The following is a 14,344-nucleotide window of genomic DNA, read 5'->3' on the forward strand; positions in this document are numbered from 1 at the left end:
CGGGAACCTCCGGATTGCCAGACGACTGCTCTACCTCCCGAGCCACTGTCGCCCAAGGGATTAAGTCCTTGTATCAAGAGCTCACTCAATCAACTAGAGAATGACAACATGTTTTCGTATTTCTGGTGGTTGGGGCTATATATTTGTTTATGTTTGGATCACTGATTGGGGGCCTTTAAGGTCTTCTTGGGGGTGGAAAATCACTATCAAACCAGGAACACCAACACGCAGATGTAACAAATCAACATTCCTGTAACTGGAGTTACTGGTCATCCTCTCCATTCAATTACGCTGTACAGGAATAAGAGTTCAAACACTATACAGGAATAAAGTGTGAATTCAAACACTATACAGGAATAAAGTGCGAGTTCAAACACTATACAGGAATAAAGTGCAAGTTCAAACACTATACAGGAATAAAGTGTGAATTCAAAAACTATACAGGAATAAAGTGCGAGTTCAAACACTATACAGGAATAAAGTGCAAGTTCAAACACTATACAGGAATAAAGTGCAAGTTCAAACACTATACAGGAATAAAGTGTGAGTTCAAAGCCACAACATTTTCCTCTGCCTGCTAAAGTCATCCTGGAGCATTCTCTCTAATCCAGAAAGGGATTGTAGAGGAGGCTCTCTTATCCTCTCCAGGGTCAATGGATTTGGACCGAGCGCGGAGTCATTAACTTCAGACATTTTCCCAGAAGGATATGGTGAAAGACAATCCTGCTTACTGGGGTATTACAGTATTCCTTCATTCATTCAATCTTTATTTATACTCGACACATACACTAGTACTAACAATTACTAACAAACTAACTATTTAAAAAATAATTACATATTGTGGTGGCCTGATTGATTAATAATAATAATAATAATAATAATAATAATAATAATAATAATAATAATAATAATAATAATAATAATATTAATACTACATTTCATTTGTAACGCACCCTACATTCCTGAGCATCTCAGAGTGCTACAGAGTTAAAAGAATTTAAAAATATATATATATAAAAAAAATAAAATAAAAAAAAACACATACTGTAGCAGAACAACATATGATAAGACAAAGGCCTTTCTAGAAAGGTAGGTCTTGAGTCCACGTTTAAAAGTGTCAACAGTTTGTGGTGCTCTCAGGTGGTTGGGGGGAGCATTCCACAGTCTGGGTGCGGCCGAGCAGAAGGCTCGATCGCCCATGGTGTGCAGCTTAGTCCTGGGGGCTTTGAGGAGGTAGACTGTGCCGGAGTGGAGGGAGCGTGAGGAGGACTGGGGGTGAGGAGTTCCTTGAGGTAGTAGGGGCACCACCGTGTACACACTGGTGAGTGAGGAGGGAGACCTTGTACTCGATCCTGTGTTCCACGGGGAGCCAGTGTAGTGATCTGAGGATGGGGGTGATGTGGTCATGTTTGCGCACCCTCATCAGGATCCTAGCAGCGCTATTCTGGATGGATTGCAGTTTTTTAATGCTTTTACTAGGGATCCCGATGAGGAGTGCATTACAATAGTCCAGCCTGGAGGAGAGGAAGGCGTGGACGAGTTTCTCTGAATCTGACTGCCAGAGTGAGTGAGGAGCGGAGTTTTGTGATGTTCCTGAGGTAAAAAGAAAGAGGTCTTGCAGAGGTGTTTGATGTGGGTCTCGTATGTGAGGTGGGGGTCCATTTTCACGCCCAAGTTAGTGACAAGGGTGGAGAGAAGAATGTCCTGGCCGGAGAAGGAGATGGTGGTGATGGTGGATGACCGGACCTGGTGTGGGGTACCGACCAGCATGGCTTCAGTTTTGGAGCTGTTGACCTGTAGAAACCTGTGGTTCATCCACGCCTTAGTCTCCTCCAGGCAAGCGGTCAGTGTGGGGGGTGATGATGGTGAAGATGGTGAAATCCGGTCGGATGTACAACTGGGTGTCGTCAGCATAGCAGTGGAACGACACACCGTGTCGGCTGATGATGCGGCCGAGGGGGAGCATGTACAGGGTGAACAGCAGGGGGCCGAGGACGGATCCCTGGGGGACACCGCAGGTGACGGGGTGGGTAGAGGATGTTGCGCCTCAGTCTGACCAGCCAAGAGGGACTGGAACAAGCCCAGGGCTAGGTCACGGAGTCCGACGTCGGAATGGAGACAGTCCAGGAGGATGGCATGATCCACCGTGTCAAAGGCTGCCGATAGGTCGAGAAGGACCAGAATGGATTAGAGTGTCTAGTTTCAGAGTTTCCTGCAGGGTATTCCATGAGGTAGGAGCAGAGAAGCCAAAAGAAGATCTACCAAGTTCAGTACAAACTCTAGGCACTCTAAGTGTAAGACAATCACTGGGTCATGTACGACAGGGTCCAGTGGTCCATTCCAATAAAGTAATATCATTTCCACACGCACACACTCACTTTAAACAAACACACTGTAGCACCCACTCCACACACTTATAGCACACACCCACTTTAAACAAACACACTGTAGCACCCACTCCCCACACTTTATATTTATGGATGAAGGATTGCACTACAACTCGTACACCTTACTGTAAATTGTACCTAAAATTGTACCTCATCCCATTTCTGCTTTGCACTAGATAGTACTGTACATTAGTACACTGCATAGTATTGTGTATTGTATATTATGGTAACTCAGAACATTGTACATATGTCTATACCGAACACTGTGACCTCATTTTCTTCTTCTAAATTCATGCTATATTATGTTATTATGTTATTTGATACTATCTTGTCTAGCACAGTCTCTGGAGCGTAACAGTAAGAAGCATTTTGTATGAAAGTATTCTGTACTTCTGTATGACAACTATTAAAGAACTTGAACTTGAACTTGAACATCTATTCACCTCCACCATCATCATCATCATCATCACTGCCATACACAACATTAACATCTTAACACTTTCTGCGCCAGACCCGAGATTTCTCGGGTTATCTCGCCAGCGGTTGAGCGCCAGAATAATAAAAAAGAAAATCTCTGGTTTTCATAAATTTTTCTTTTATTCGATTTTAATATCCTATACAGTCTCACGGACCTCTATGTTACCATTGAAAGCCATACTGAGACCCCGAGAGTGCAATACCGGCCAGATCCTGCTAGGTGGCAGTATCGCCTACCCATTGAAACCCGGTTCCAGACCGGGTTAGATGTGTGTCACATCTAATGTCGTCCGGGCGAAGAATTTAGACCAAGCCAAGTGAATCGCTTCATCCGAGCACTTTGAAACGCGTTCAGCACACTTGAGGCATATCTTGTGCCACTTCATGTCAGGGACCTGATGGACATCAATACTGGAAATCGCGATCAGACAATTGGAATATTCTTTTTGGACTAACCCAGATCAAAGGTAAGGACTATGTGACGTCAATTCCACCTTGATCCTACAATGATTTCACATCGATCCAGCCAATCAACCTATGTAGTATTCAAAACGAATGCCGTTGCTGGCGATCAGAGCATCAAAAAATGGAATTAGCCAGGATCACTCTGAAACTATACAATATTCACCACGGGATAACACGCAAACGTATACATGAACAAATTAACTCGTTTTTACATGTTGGACGATAGATAGTGACTGTCAAATGAGCCATAGTATTGTCTCCATAGCTATAATATAGAATATAGATATAGCCCTGCAAACATTGTGACGCACAGTGAAAATCCCAATATTTTAAAGTGTGGCCCATTGACTACAAGGATGGATAAAACGGCTGGCGCTGAAAGTGTTAAAGGCCAAATCAGTGGTACAAACGTAAACAAATGGGGATGCCCCACCACCAAAATATATAAATAAAAAATACAATGAGAATGTATTCAGTTGATTGACACCTTGATACAAGGACTAACACTAAATACCATTCTATCATTCTCTAGTTGACTGACTGAGCTCTTGATATAAGGACTAATACTAGACAACACTCAAATAATCCTTTTTTAATTATTATTATTATTATTATTATTATTATTATTATTATTATTATTATTATTATTATTATTATTATTATTATTATTATTATTATTATTATTATTATTATTATTATTATTATTATTATTATTATTATTATTATTATTATTATTATTATTATTATTATTATTATTATTATTATTATTGTATTCACTGTATTTTGTGGCTGAAACAGGTTTGTTTGCATTTTGAGTGAAATGTATAACCTAAGAAAAGGCTAAGAAATAATAGCATATATATTCCAAATAACATATTTCCATCTACAGATCAAGGATCTTCAAGGATGCATGTGAATATGCCCCACACTGATAAATAATTAAAAAGCATTAATAAGATAATATAAGATAAGATAAGATAAGATAGTAATCAAATATCCATAAAGGACATCAAGATGTGATCTACTAACCAAGAGTGCAGTGCACATACTACTGCAGTCCATAGTGCACCCTTACACCCTTTGCACGAGATTGATTCTAATATCAAGGAGGTTCTCACTGCTTAAGAGACATCAATATGCGCTGAAAGTCGATGCATTTGTGTGGCATGTATTGGACTGAGAACGTATTAACTGGGATGAAATATTTTTTTTGAACAGTCGATGCCAGTGTGGCATATAAAAATAGATTAAAGCATAAAGTTATCTATATTTGCTGGACGGTGCTTAACACAGGGACCTTTCTGTCACGCCTTTGAATCACCTTGCTCTAACAGAACTGAATGGTTTGTCCTCTCCCAGCCCAGGGAGGTGGGTGGTGGCTTTTTCCAGTCCATAATATGGTGTGTTTGCTCTCCTTACCACAGCATTTTCCCAGGGCCTCTTCCTCTCTGTCTCTCTCCATGGGAGGAAGCCCCCGAAAGCCACAGCTTAATGCTCTTAGCAGACGGTAAGGGAGCAGACCCGATGCTTGTGGGGTCTCTGCGCGCCTCTTGTATGGATAGACAGGCAGACGGGTGCTCTGCGCATGGTATCCCTGCCGGTAGATCATGCTGCATTAGCTAATGTTCCTGACTAGCTAACATTAGGCTGTCTGACGAGGGTTAATGTGGTTATTATCATAATATTGTGTTTCAATAGGGCCACTATTACACCCTGCCACTTTTGAATAACACATATTGTGTGAGAGATCATAGGCCACTGGCTAAAATGGCCCATGCAGCATATTAAAGGTGCTATAGATAACATTCAGCCACTAGATGTCGGACTAGAGCACCAGCATATAATTTATCCAATAGGGAGGTGTAGTCTGACGTCAGTGGTTGTTCCACCCGTATAGGGATTTATCATTGGGAAAATGGATTATCGGCTATTGTAACAATTCTGCCGCATGGAAATTGAAAAGCTTTCCATTTTTGCACAAAATGAGTTCCCTTCTATCACTAACATTATTTTTTAAGCATTTTTGGTTGAAATAAAATGTGGCGTTTTTTTTGTATGATTAATTGCGAATATTTTCATGTTGAGCTATAGATTGTGGATGAATAAGCACAGAAAGGTACACCATGCAAATGTTAATGATTTATTTGTTTTAAACGAGACTATTTAGAAATGGGCAATGGGGAAATACATTGCGTTGGAACAGAGGGTGGAACACGAAAAACGGCAATGACGTAACCACTACACCTCCCAATTGGGTGCATTCCACATGGGGAAATGGGAAGTAGGGAGGGGATACATGCCCACAAAAGAATGTTAAATGATAAATTCATTAATCAATCATGTTTTTTTGGGGGATTCCGCACCTTTCTAAAAGCTCTGTAGATGTATTATAAAAAAGAAAAAGATAAGATTACTCTACATAAATTTTTTATCTATAGCACCTTAGTAGTAGCTACTAATAATGAAGCTAAATAAGAAACCCGGCTAACATAAACAAGCATGTGGATCCTAATCTGTGCATATGCTCTCTGTTTATGTCCAAAGCAGTTATTTTATCAGGGAACTAGAATGTTTGTCCTCCATATTGTCCACATATGAGAGTCAAAAGTTATAGACCATTCAACTCAGACGTGTGCGTGAGAGGAGCACGAACAGTTTCACGGGATGGTGCACGCTTGCCAGGCTGCCCGCTTCTCCCTGCTCACCCGGCTCACCTCTCATTGAAAATCAATTACTATTCATCAATCATTGCCCATCTGAAAATACTTTAAAGGTCTTAGTTTGTTATTTACACAGTTGCTGAAGCAGCGAAGCAGTCGATATTATGTGTAAGCCTGAAATGTCACTGCTGCTAGGAAATCTATGCAAAAAGGATTTAAATTAGCTTACTGAAGTAGTTTAACTGGTAAGAACCAATATGTTGTGTTTAGTGGTTAATCTGCATGTATTGAATTATATTAAGTACAGGTAGGCTGTATGGAGAGGATCATAATACTGCCTTACACTGTAATCATAACTACCTACCTCAAACTATAGTCTACCCATTTAACTCTGTATGATAGTATGTACAATAATGCTGTATATACCGTATATATATATATTTATATGTACATATATATATCCAATATTATGTCTGAATATACCTGCATATAATCCTTACTATATACCTATTCATACACCTGCATATAACCCTTAACTCTGTATAATAGCATAATAATGCTGTATATATACCGTATACATATATTTATCCTTTCCTTATATATCTGTAGATACTATATATATATATATATATATATATATATATATATATATATATATATATATATATATCTGTACATATCCCTTACTTACACTTACTAGTTACGCTGCTGGCCATTATGACTTACTACCATAGTGTCTTTATACCTGTATCACTGTACTTAATTATACTATAACACTGTACGTACTAGGGGTGGAACGGTACGCATTCAAACCGTGTACCGAACAATACACGCATGCCCCGAACCGTGGAGGTTATATTCCCCATTCCCTTGTAACATCTCCTTTTTTTTTACAGTTACAACATTCCTTAGTGCAAATTATTATTAATACAAGAAACCCCATAAACGTCCTTATTTAAAACCCTAATCATCTTTTCTGTGACTTTTACTTTTTGATAAGAAAGTCTAGTGCTGGTTGAGCATTATGCATACTTTATGTTGGCCTTTGTCTATAATGTGGCCACAAAAATGGAAAGGTTTAATAATTTTTTGTTTGCACTAAGTTAATACTTTGACAAATGTTGCCTATATTTTTCGGTCAGTTCGGTCTTTGTGTGCCAAACATTATTAAAGGTAAACCTTTTTTTCCCCCAAATAAATGAGAAGCATGTTTAAATCAGCAATGTCTCCCCTCTCTCTCTCCTAGCTCTAACCGTCACTGTCAAAATAATGTGCCTGATGTCAAATGGCCTCATTCTTTCAGTTTTTGCATGACTACGTCTTTGAGAATAACTGAAAAGTTGGATTGTTTTTAGGCTATATATTTTATGTTGATGTATGGTATTTTTGGAGTGTTAAATTTTTTTTAAATAAAAAACAACGTATACTGAACCGAACCGAAAAAACGGTAAACCTAAAACCGTGATACGAACCGAACCGTCGATTTTGTGAACCGTTCCACCCCTAGTACGTACATCTGATTAGCACTATAATTCAGTAGTTGAAACCTTTATCTGTTCTTGAAATTAACATTGAGGTTTTACCCTCAAATTGCAATGTTGTAGAGATTACAAGTTCAAACAATTCACATACAAACTGTATAAAATATAGAAAACAAAAACAAAGAGAGATCACTAGGATAGTGGAGTGTTGATTTTAGAGTTGAAGATCATTCCAGGAAGCTGGTGCATCAAAACAAAAGGCAGACTTCCCAAGGTCAGACTGAACTCATGGGACCTCATGTAATGTAATCAATGTATCTGACTCATTTGAGGGTCAGATACATTACATTACATTTGACATGTTGTCATTTAGCTGATGCTTTTATCCAAAGTGACTTACAAGTTCTGTACAACAGGTCAGCAGGAAGGATACAACTCTGAGTAACAATGTTCATCAAACAGTGTTGAAACATGGGTGCTTAGTAGTAAAGACATATTAGTATAGTAGGCAGTAATATAGGCAAGGGTCCATAATTCCAATCAAGCATCATTGTGATATATGATGGTAATTTTCCATCAATGGCCTTAAAGATAAACAGATACGTTATACATTGTTGAGAGAGTTCACACACTTACGATGAATTGAAAATGGGGGACCCTGATGTAAACAAGACGAAAGTCTTTCTCTGGTCTGCATCCCCTTAACAATTGTATGTATTGAGCTGTACTGTACTGTACCCATTCTGCAATCTGTTAATAAAGTTTTCAATCAATCAAACCTGTTCAGATGAGGACCGGCGCTACTCAGATTTGGACCATGTAGTCCAAATATATAAGTGATGTTTTGCACCCTTGTTTTCTAAATAGTGTCTCCAGTACCTTCCTTTCTGACATTCTGTCGTTGTGCTGAACCTCTAGTGAGGAAACTAGTGGCTGAGATAAACATTCCCCCACTTAGCCTCCTGTATGCCCGTAGGCCCCACGTTGAGAACCAAAGATGGACTGACCTGTCTGCGGCGGGGGGAGGACGGAGCAGGAGGTGCTTATGTTTTGGGCCAGGCCCTGGCCCTCCGGTTTGAGCTCCGGGCTCAGAGGCACAGACATGAAGTGGCTGAGGTTGCTCTGGGGGTGGGTCTGACACTGGGCCAGGCATGGCAGGCTTCGCCGCGACGGCTTCAGGCTCTTCTCCTTCAGGATCTCGCTGATGCTGGTGTGCATCCCTGGAGGAGACCGGCGTGGGGGGAAGAGGAGGAAGAGGAGGAGAAGAAGAGGTGCATTAGCGGGAGACCGACGTGGAACGAGAGAGGGTGGACAGGCGAGAGGGAGAGCCATCACTCAAATCACTCACGAGTCCACCCCTTTTTAAAAGGTTACCGTGGTGGCGGTAATGATTTCACACTTCATACGGGACGGAGTGTATTAAAATAATCACAGGCACTCTCTTTCTATCCAATCACAACAGCTGTCTACCTCCTATCACTCTCCTTCTACCCTATCACAACACCTGTCACTCAGAGTAATAATGGCACACCTGGGAACCGAATATCATCTGCTAGGAAGTAATGCATTTTGAGCCTAATAGAGGTTAATTACAACAGCTAGATGGCTTTCTCATAATCTTTCTCGTCATCCTGTCACTAATATTTCCGCGGGTCATCGTCCAGGTAAGTTCACCAGCATCAGTGGAGCTTGAAATTGTTTAACGAGTTAATAATAACATGGCTCATTATTATTAATTGTAAAGAGAAATTCAGAATCGAATGATATATAGCGAGGCGCGTGGTGAACTTTTTCTCAGTTGCAGAGAAACCGCGCACTTGGACTTGCCACACAAATCGAAACATAAGGATGTGAACACAACCTCTGACGGGCCGTCTTCATTAGGGTAAATGGTTAGCGACGGAGGCATGTCTTCATGGGGGACCTTGCCGTGACCTCACACCATTATTCAACCATGTACACATGCTAATTCATGAAAGCGCTCATTCTTAAATAGGCCTCTTACACAACCCTATCTAACCCTCCAGTGGGGAACTCTCCCAGTGACCTTCCCTCGCTGCTTAGCTGCATTGATAATTCTCTCTCTCTCTCTCCTCTCTCTCTCTCTCTCTCTCTCTATCTAGAACATTGTACATAATGTCTATACCGAACACTGTGACCTCATTTTCTTCTTCTAAATTACATGCTATACTATGTTATTTGATACTATCTTGTCTAGCACAGTCTCTGGAGCGTAACAGTAAGAAGCATTTTGTATGAAAGTATTCTGTACTTCTGTATGACAACTATTAAAGAAACTAAACTATCTCTCTCTCTCTCTCTCTCTCTCTCTCCCTCTCCCTCTCCCTCGTGCTGTAAGGGCCTCAATAACTCGTTTCTGTCTACCGACATTGATTCCTACCGGGTTTCCCTCGTGCTGCTGGGTGAGAAAGGGAGCCATTTAAAGATGTGAGCTACTGTAGCAGCCCTCCTGGGGGGGGGGCACTAATCATGCTGTTTATTTCCTGTGCAGCCTCCACCAGCTCCAGCTACAGGCTACATCATGAATAATGGAAAAAACTGAAACACACGAGGACCGTGATCTATAAAAGTCATCGCAGCGGAAAGAAATTCATCCTTGAGTCCAGAGACAGAGTCCGGAGTCTGATTACCTCCACTGTGCTTGGCAACAAAAGTATGACAGCATCTCAAATCTAAGCATTCATTTGAGTCATTTCGGTATACAACGTCCCACACCGTGGTTAATTTACGTGCAGGCTGACAGCAAAGGTTTGGTTTATTTATTAGGGCTCAATTGACTGCCAGAGCTGTACATACAGTACATTAGCATTCACTTACCGCTGTTCCACAGCTCAGTCAAGCCCATTGCAATCAAAACGTCTCTTGTCAAGTACTCGGCGCGCCGTTAGTCCTATCGTTCCAATCACATCTACATTCACTATTTCCAGCCCGATCTCGCTTAAAATATGTAAATAAAGTACTCATCGACCACAGGAAAAAGGTACATATTGTAGGTTATGTTATATACATCAATATATAAGTAATATATTGACGTATTTACAAAAATGTACAATGTGTACATATCACAAATAAGTAATATATTGACATATTCATGTATTTGGAAATAAATACATATATTACATATTCAAAAATGTTTAACTCTTAACCTCTTAAGCCCTAGCCATATTTTCAGAAAATGTGCCTAAAAGTACATACTCAAGTAAATGGAAGATTGATCCACTTCTACAAGGTTCATTTGTATGTTCTTGGTATCTATAGGGACATTTATGGACCTCAAGAAATGTATTCCCAGTATCAGAAATATTGTGTCTGTTACTATGCTTGAGTAAATTGTAATGAACCAAAGGAGACATTTATTATTTTCATCTTTGACAGTGAATAACACCATGCTAACATTGACCAGGCGTGAAAAATCCTTCAGCACCTTCTTGAGATCAAATGTACAAAAGATCTAAGCAAATGAATAAAGGGCAGAGGATTTACAGAGTTTTTTGTAGATTTGTAGATACAGTACAGCGATTTGCCATCCGGACACATGCAATTTGAAAATCAACCAGCGTTGGGAGCTCCAGCAGCTTGTCGATGTGCTGGTAGCATCAGCAAGCTAACGTTAGCTGGCTCCAGCAGCTTGTCGATGTGCTGGTAGCATCGGCAAGTTAACGTTGGAGCTCCCAACGCTGGTTGAAGTGGAGCTAGGTAGCCAGCAGGCTAAATGCTCCCGACGCTGAACTGCCTGCGTCTGTCTGTCGAAGACCGAGGGAACCGCATCGGGCTTCAGCTGATTAGTGGTCTTCTGGACAAACCTCCCACCCCAACAACATAATCCGAGGCAATGAAGTGTTCGCTGCAGATCTTGATTCCCTGTCCAACAGGCTGATCGCGCCGCCTGAGTGCAGCCAGCCAACGTGCAAACAACACTGTTTTTTTCACTGGTAGTTTGTGGAAATGAACCAACTTTCCTCTCTTTCACACGGTAAAATTAGTTTGAACAGCCAGGAGCAATACAAAAAGAACCACCGCGGTCCCGTTGTTTTGTAGGCAACATTTTATTTATTGACTGACCCAACAATCCATGTTTACTATGCAGCTACCCAGCAGTGTATACACCAAACCAACACCGTGACGTCAGCAACAAAATGGCGCCGCCCATGGCGAAAACAGGGAAATTATATTAGATTTTTCAGACAAATAAGCAGGATTTCACATTTTATTATAGGACCCTGTCTTACACAAGGTACACAACAAACAAACTAGGATCACATTGTTCACTGCTTCATCTCACCTTTAAACCTAACCCTAACCCTAACCACACTGTTACCTTAAACTAACCATAACATTAAACCTAACCCTAACTTTCTATCTCAACACTTTGAGTGCCAGCCACGAGAAATCTCGTTAGTTCATGCCATGCGTTGAGTGCCAAGAACGAGAAATCTCGTTATTTAATCGTTATTTTTTTTATTATCGATTTCCATTCATTTTTCATCAGAGTGCTCCTCAGCACTCTTAAATCTGCTCTCAGCCACGCTCAAATCTGATCTCAGGAAAATTTGGGGACTTGCGCTCCCAGCCCTAATATGTCTTAAATGGGCAGAAATCTGCCTAAGAGGAAATTTTTGGTCGTAAATTCGTTCGGAAATGAGACCCATGGTGGCTATCTCTGTGGGACCGGCTTGGACGTCAAATGGTTTCATATTTCATAAATCTATTGGTGCTGGAGGACACAACTCACCCTCTCATCCATCATGGCAGTCCATACAAAGAAGAGAGGTTCTTGTGCAGTAACTACTGAAGCGTTTCCAACAGGCACATTGATTTGCTAGACATTCAGACTGCAGCCAAAAGTAGTCTAATTTTTGCTCATATTATGTGACTCAGATCTGAGGGTTTTTCACAACAGTGAGAACAGCACAAAGCACATGGAATCTGATATTTTCAATTCTAATTTGGGTCACTTTCATATGTGGTCCTGAATCAGATACAGGTCTGTCATAATCACAGCAAGAGCATTCTTCACTCCTCCTCATCCCCCCTTCACATTCACCACACACCTTCCTCACTCCTCTTCATCCTCCCTTCCATCCACCACGGAAGCCTCATGATTCACACACTGCCAGGCACCTCACTCTTCACAGCTGTATCCCATTCCCTGATCACCAAGACCCTACTTCTACCGGAGGATGCTGACCAGAAGTCGTTGTGGTGTTATTATCATTACCTAGGACCTCCGTTCCAGCGAGCCCCTGTCTGGACCCCTGGAGGAGTTCCTGCTCACTCTCTCGACATGGACCTGTGTCTTCCGTCCGCAGTAGCACTGGAGTGCACCTGCTCTCATTGCCCCAAGAACATTCCCAATTCCTGTCTGTTGTACATTTCTGGATGTAACTCTTGTCTGCTTGGGGAATAAATATCCTGAAACACTCCATTCTCTCTTCTCCTGTGTTCAGCGATTGGGCTCTGCTTAAAACCCATTCTCACAAGGTCTGATTTGTTTTACTTAGCTGGCCTCCACTGCACACCAAGTAACTTATAAATTAAACCATAAACAGTGACTTCAGTGTCCTCCGTGTTTATGTCCATTACAGTTTTTTTTCGATTGCTTAAGCACAATTTTGAAAACAGGGCCAGATGTTTCAAAACACTACACACAATTAGCACAACCACACACACAATTAGCAGAACACCTCAGATCCTTTGCTAAATGAAACACTCTTGTAAAAACTATACACAAATTTATAAAAACCTAATTTTGTTACCATATGAAACACACACGTTTCATATGACTTAATTCAGTTTGAACTAGTTACACACTGCTGTGCTTAACCTAAAACAGCTTTAGCAATTCTACTTCTCAGTGATTAGAGCACTGTAAGTGAAGTACACAGAGAATGGGCAAATATACAATACATTCACCAAACACTACACAAGACCAATTCTGCAGACGGATGAAAATATAATGTATTTCTCTCCATATACAAATATACAAATACAAAACATGTCCCAGTTTTCATGCTACTACAGTAGTGTGCATAACACTGTAAGCTCAGCAAATATCAGACAAACTAAATAAATACTGTATCCAGTACAGGTTACAATTACAGTAAAAAATAAATAAAAAATAAAATAATAGAGAAAAGAAGAGAAAATACTAGACATTATCTCTTCGCCTAGCTGGATCTGGCCAGAGAATTTATGGGAAACTGGGACATGTTTTGTTGTGATTCTCTGTGATGTTGACATGCTGACTGAATTGGGTATATGGAGAGAAAAAACATATATTTTCATCAGTCTGCATCATTGGTCTTGTGTAGTGTTTGGTGAATGTATTGTATATTTGCACATTCTCTGTGTACTTCACTCTCCTTCCATTTTGGTTGAAGACAGGTGAACTCACCTGCTGCCTTTCTATAGTGCTTAAACCTGATTGGTGTGTCTACAAATAAGCAATCGTGTGTTTGTGCACCTGATGGCTGTGTTTAACCAATTGGCTCAAATGTGTGGTAATTTGACATTCTGTGTCTAATGTAATTGTGTGTTTTGCAAATCACTGTGTATTGTTTTGCAAAAAGTGTGAGGCTGACATTGTGCTTATAGTGGTGGAAATCTGGGCCCATGTTTTGCTACTTGAGTGTAAGGTTTTGATAATTGTGTAATACTTAAGAATTTTGTGTTTATGCAATCCAAAAAAACTGTATCGTTATTGCTCATTTGCTCATGCCAGTCAGTTCAGGAGCATGACCAGTTCACACTGGAATCTGATCTTGGCCACATTTAAAATAATGTGAAGAGCCAAAGAAATTGGATCTGAGCAATAAATGAGCACTGCTTGCATTGTGAACGTAGTGGATCCCAG

General features: G+C 40.6%; 1 protein-coding gene across 3 annotated transcripts in view; it reads right to left on the bottom strand.

Moving 5' to 3' along the window:
- Window positions 1–14,344, bottom strand: part of ano3 (anoctamin 3) — a gene marked incomplete at both ends in the record, with an annotated part of 99,535 nt that overhangs the window by 66,637 nt on the left and 18,554 nt on the right. For all 3 annotated transcript variants that reach the window (XM_084335321.1, XM_084335320.1, XM_084335319.1), the window contains one exon: window positions 8,478–8,690. In XM_084335321.1, the coding sequence (XP_084191447.1) occupies window positions 8,478–8,690 (213 nt within the window). The remainder of the gene's footprint in view (window positions 1–8,477; window positions 8,691–14,344) is intronic.

Source organism: Notolepis coatsorum, assembly GCF_963971535.1.
Source record: "Notolepis coatsorum genome assembly, chromosome: 18".
In the NCBI taxonomy this organism is placed as follows: domain Eukaryota; kingdom Metazoa; phylum Chordata; class Actinopteri; order Aulopiformes; family Paralepididae; genus Notolepis; species Notolepis coatsorum.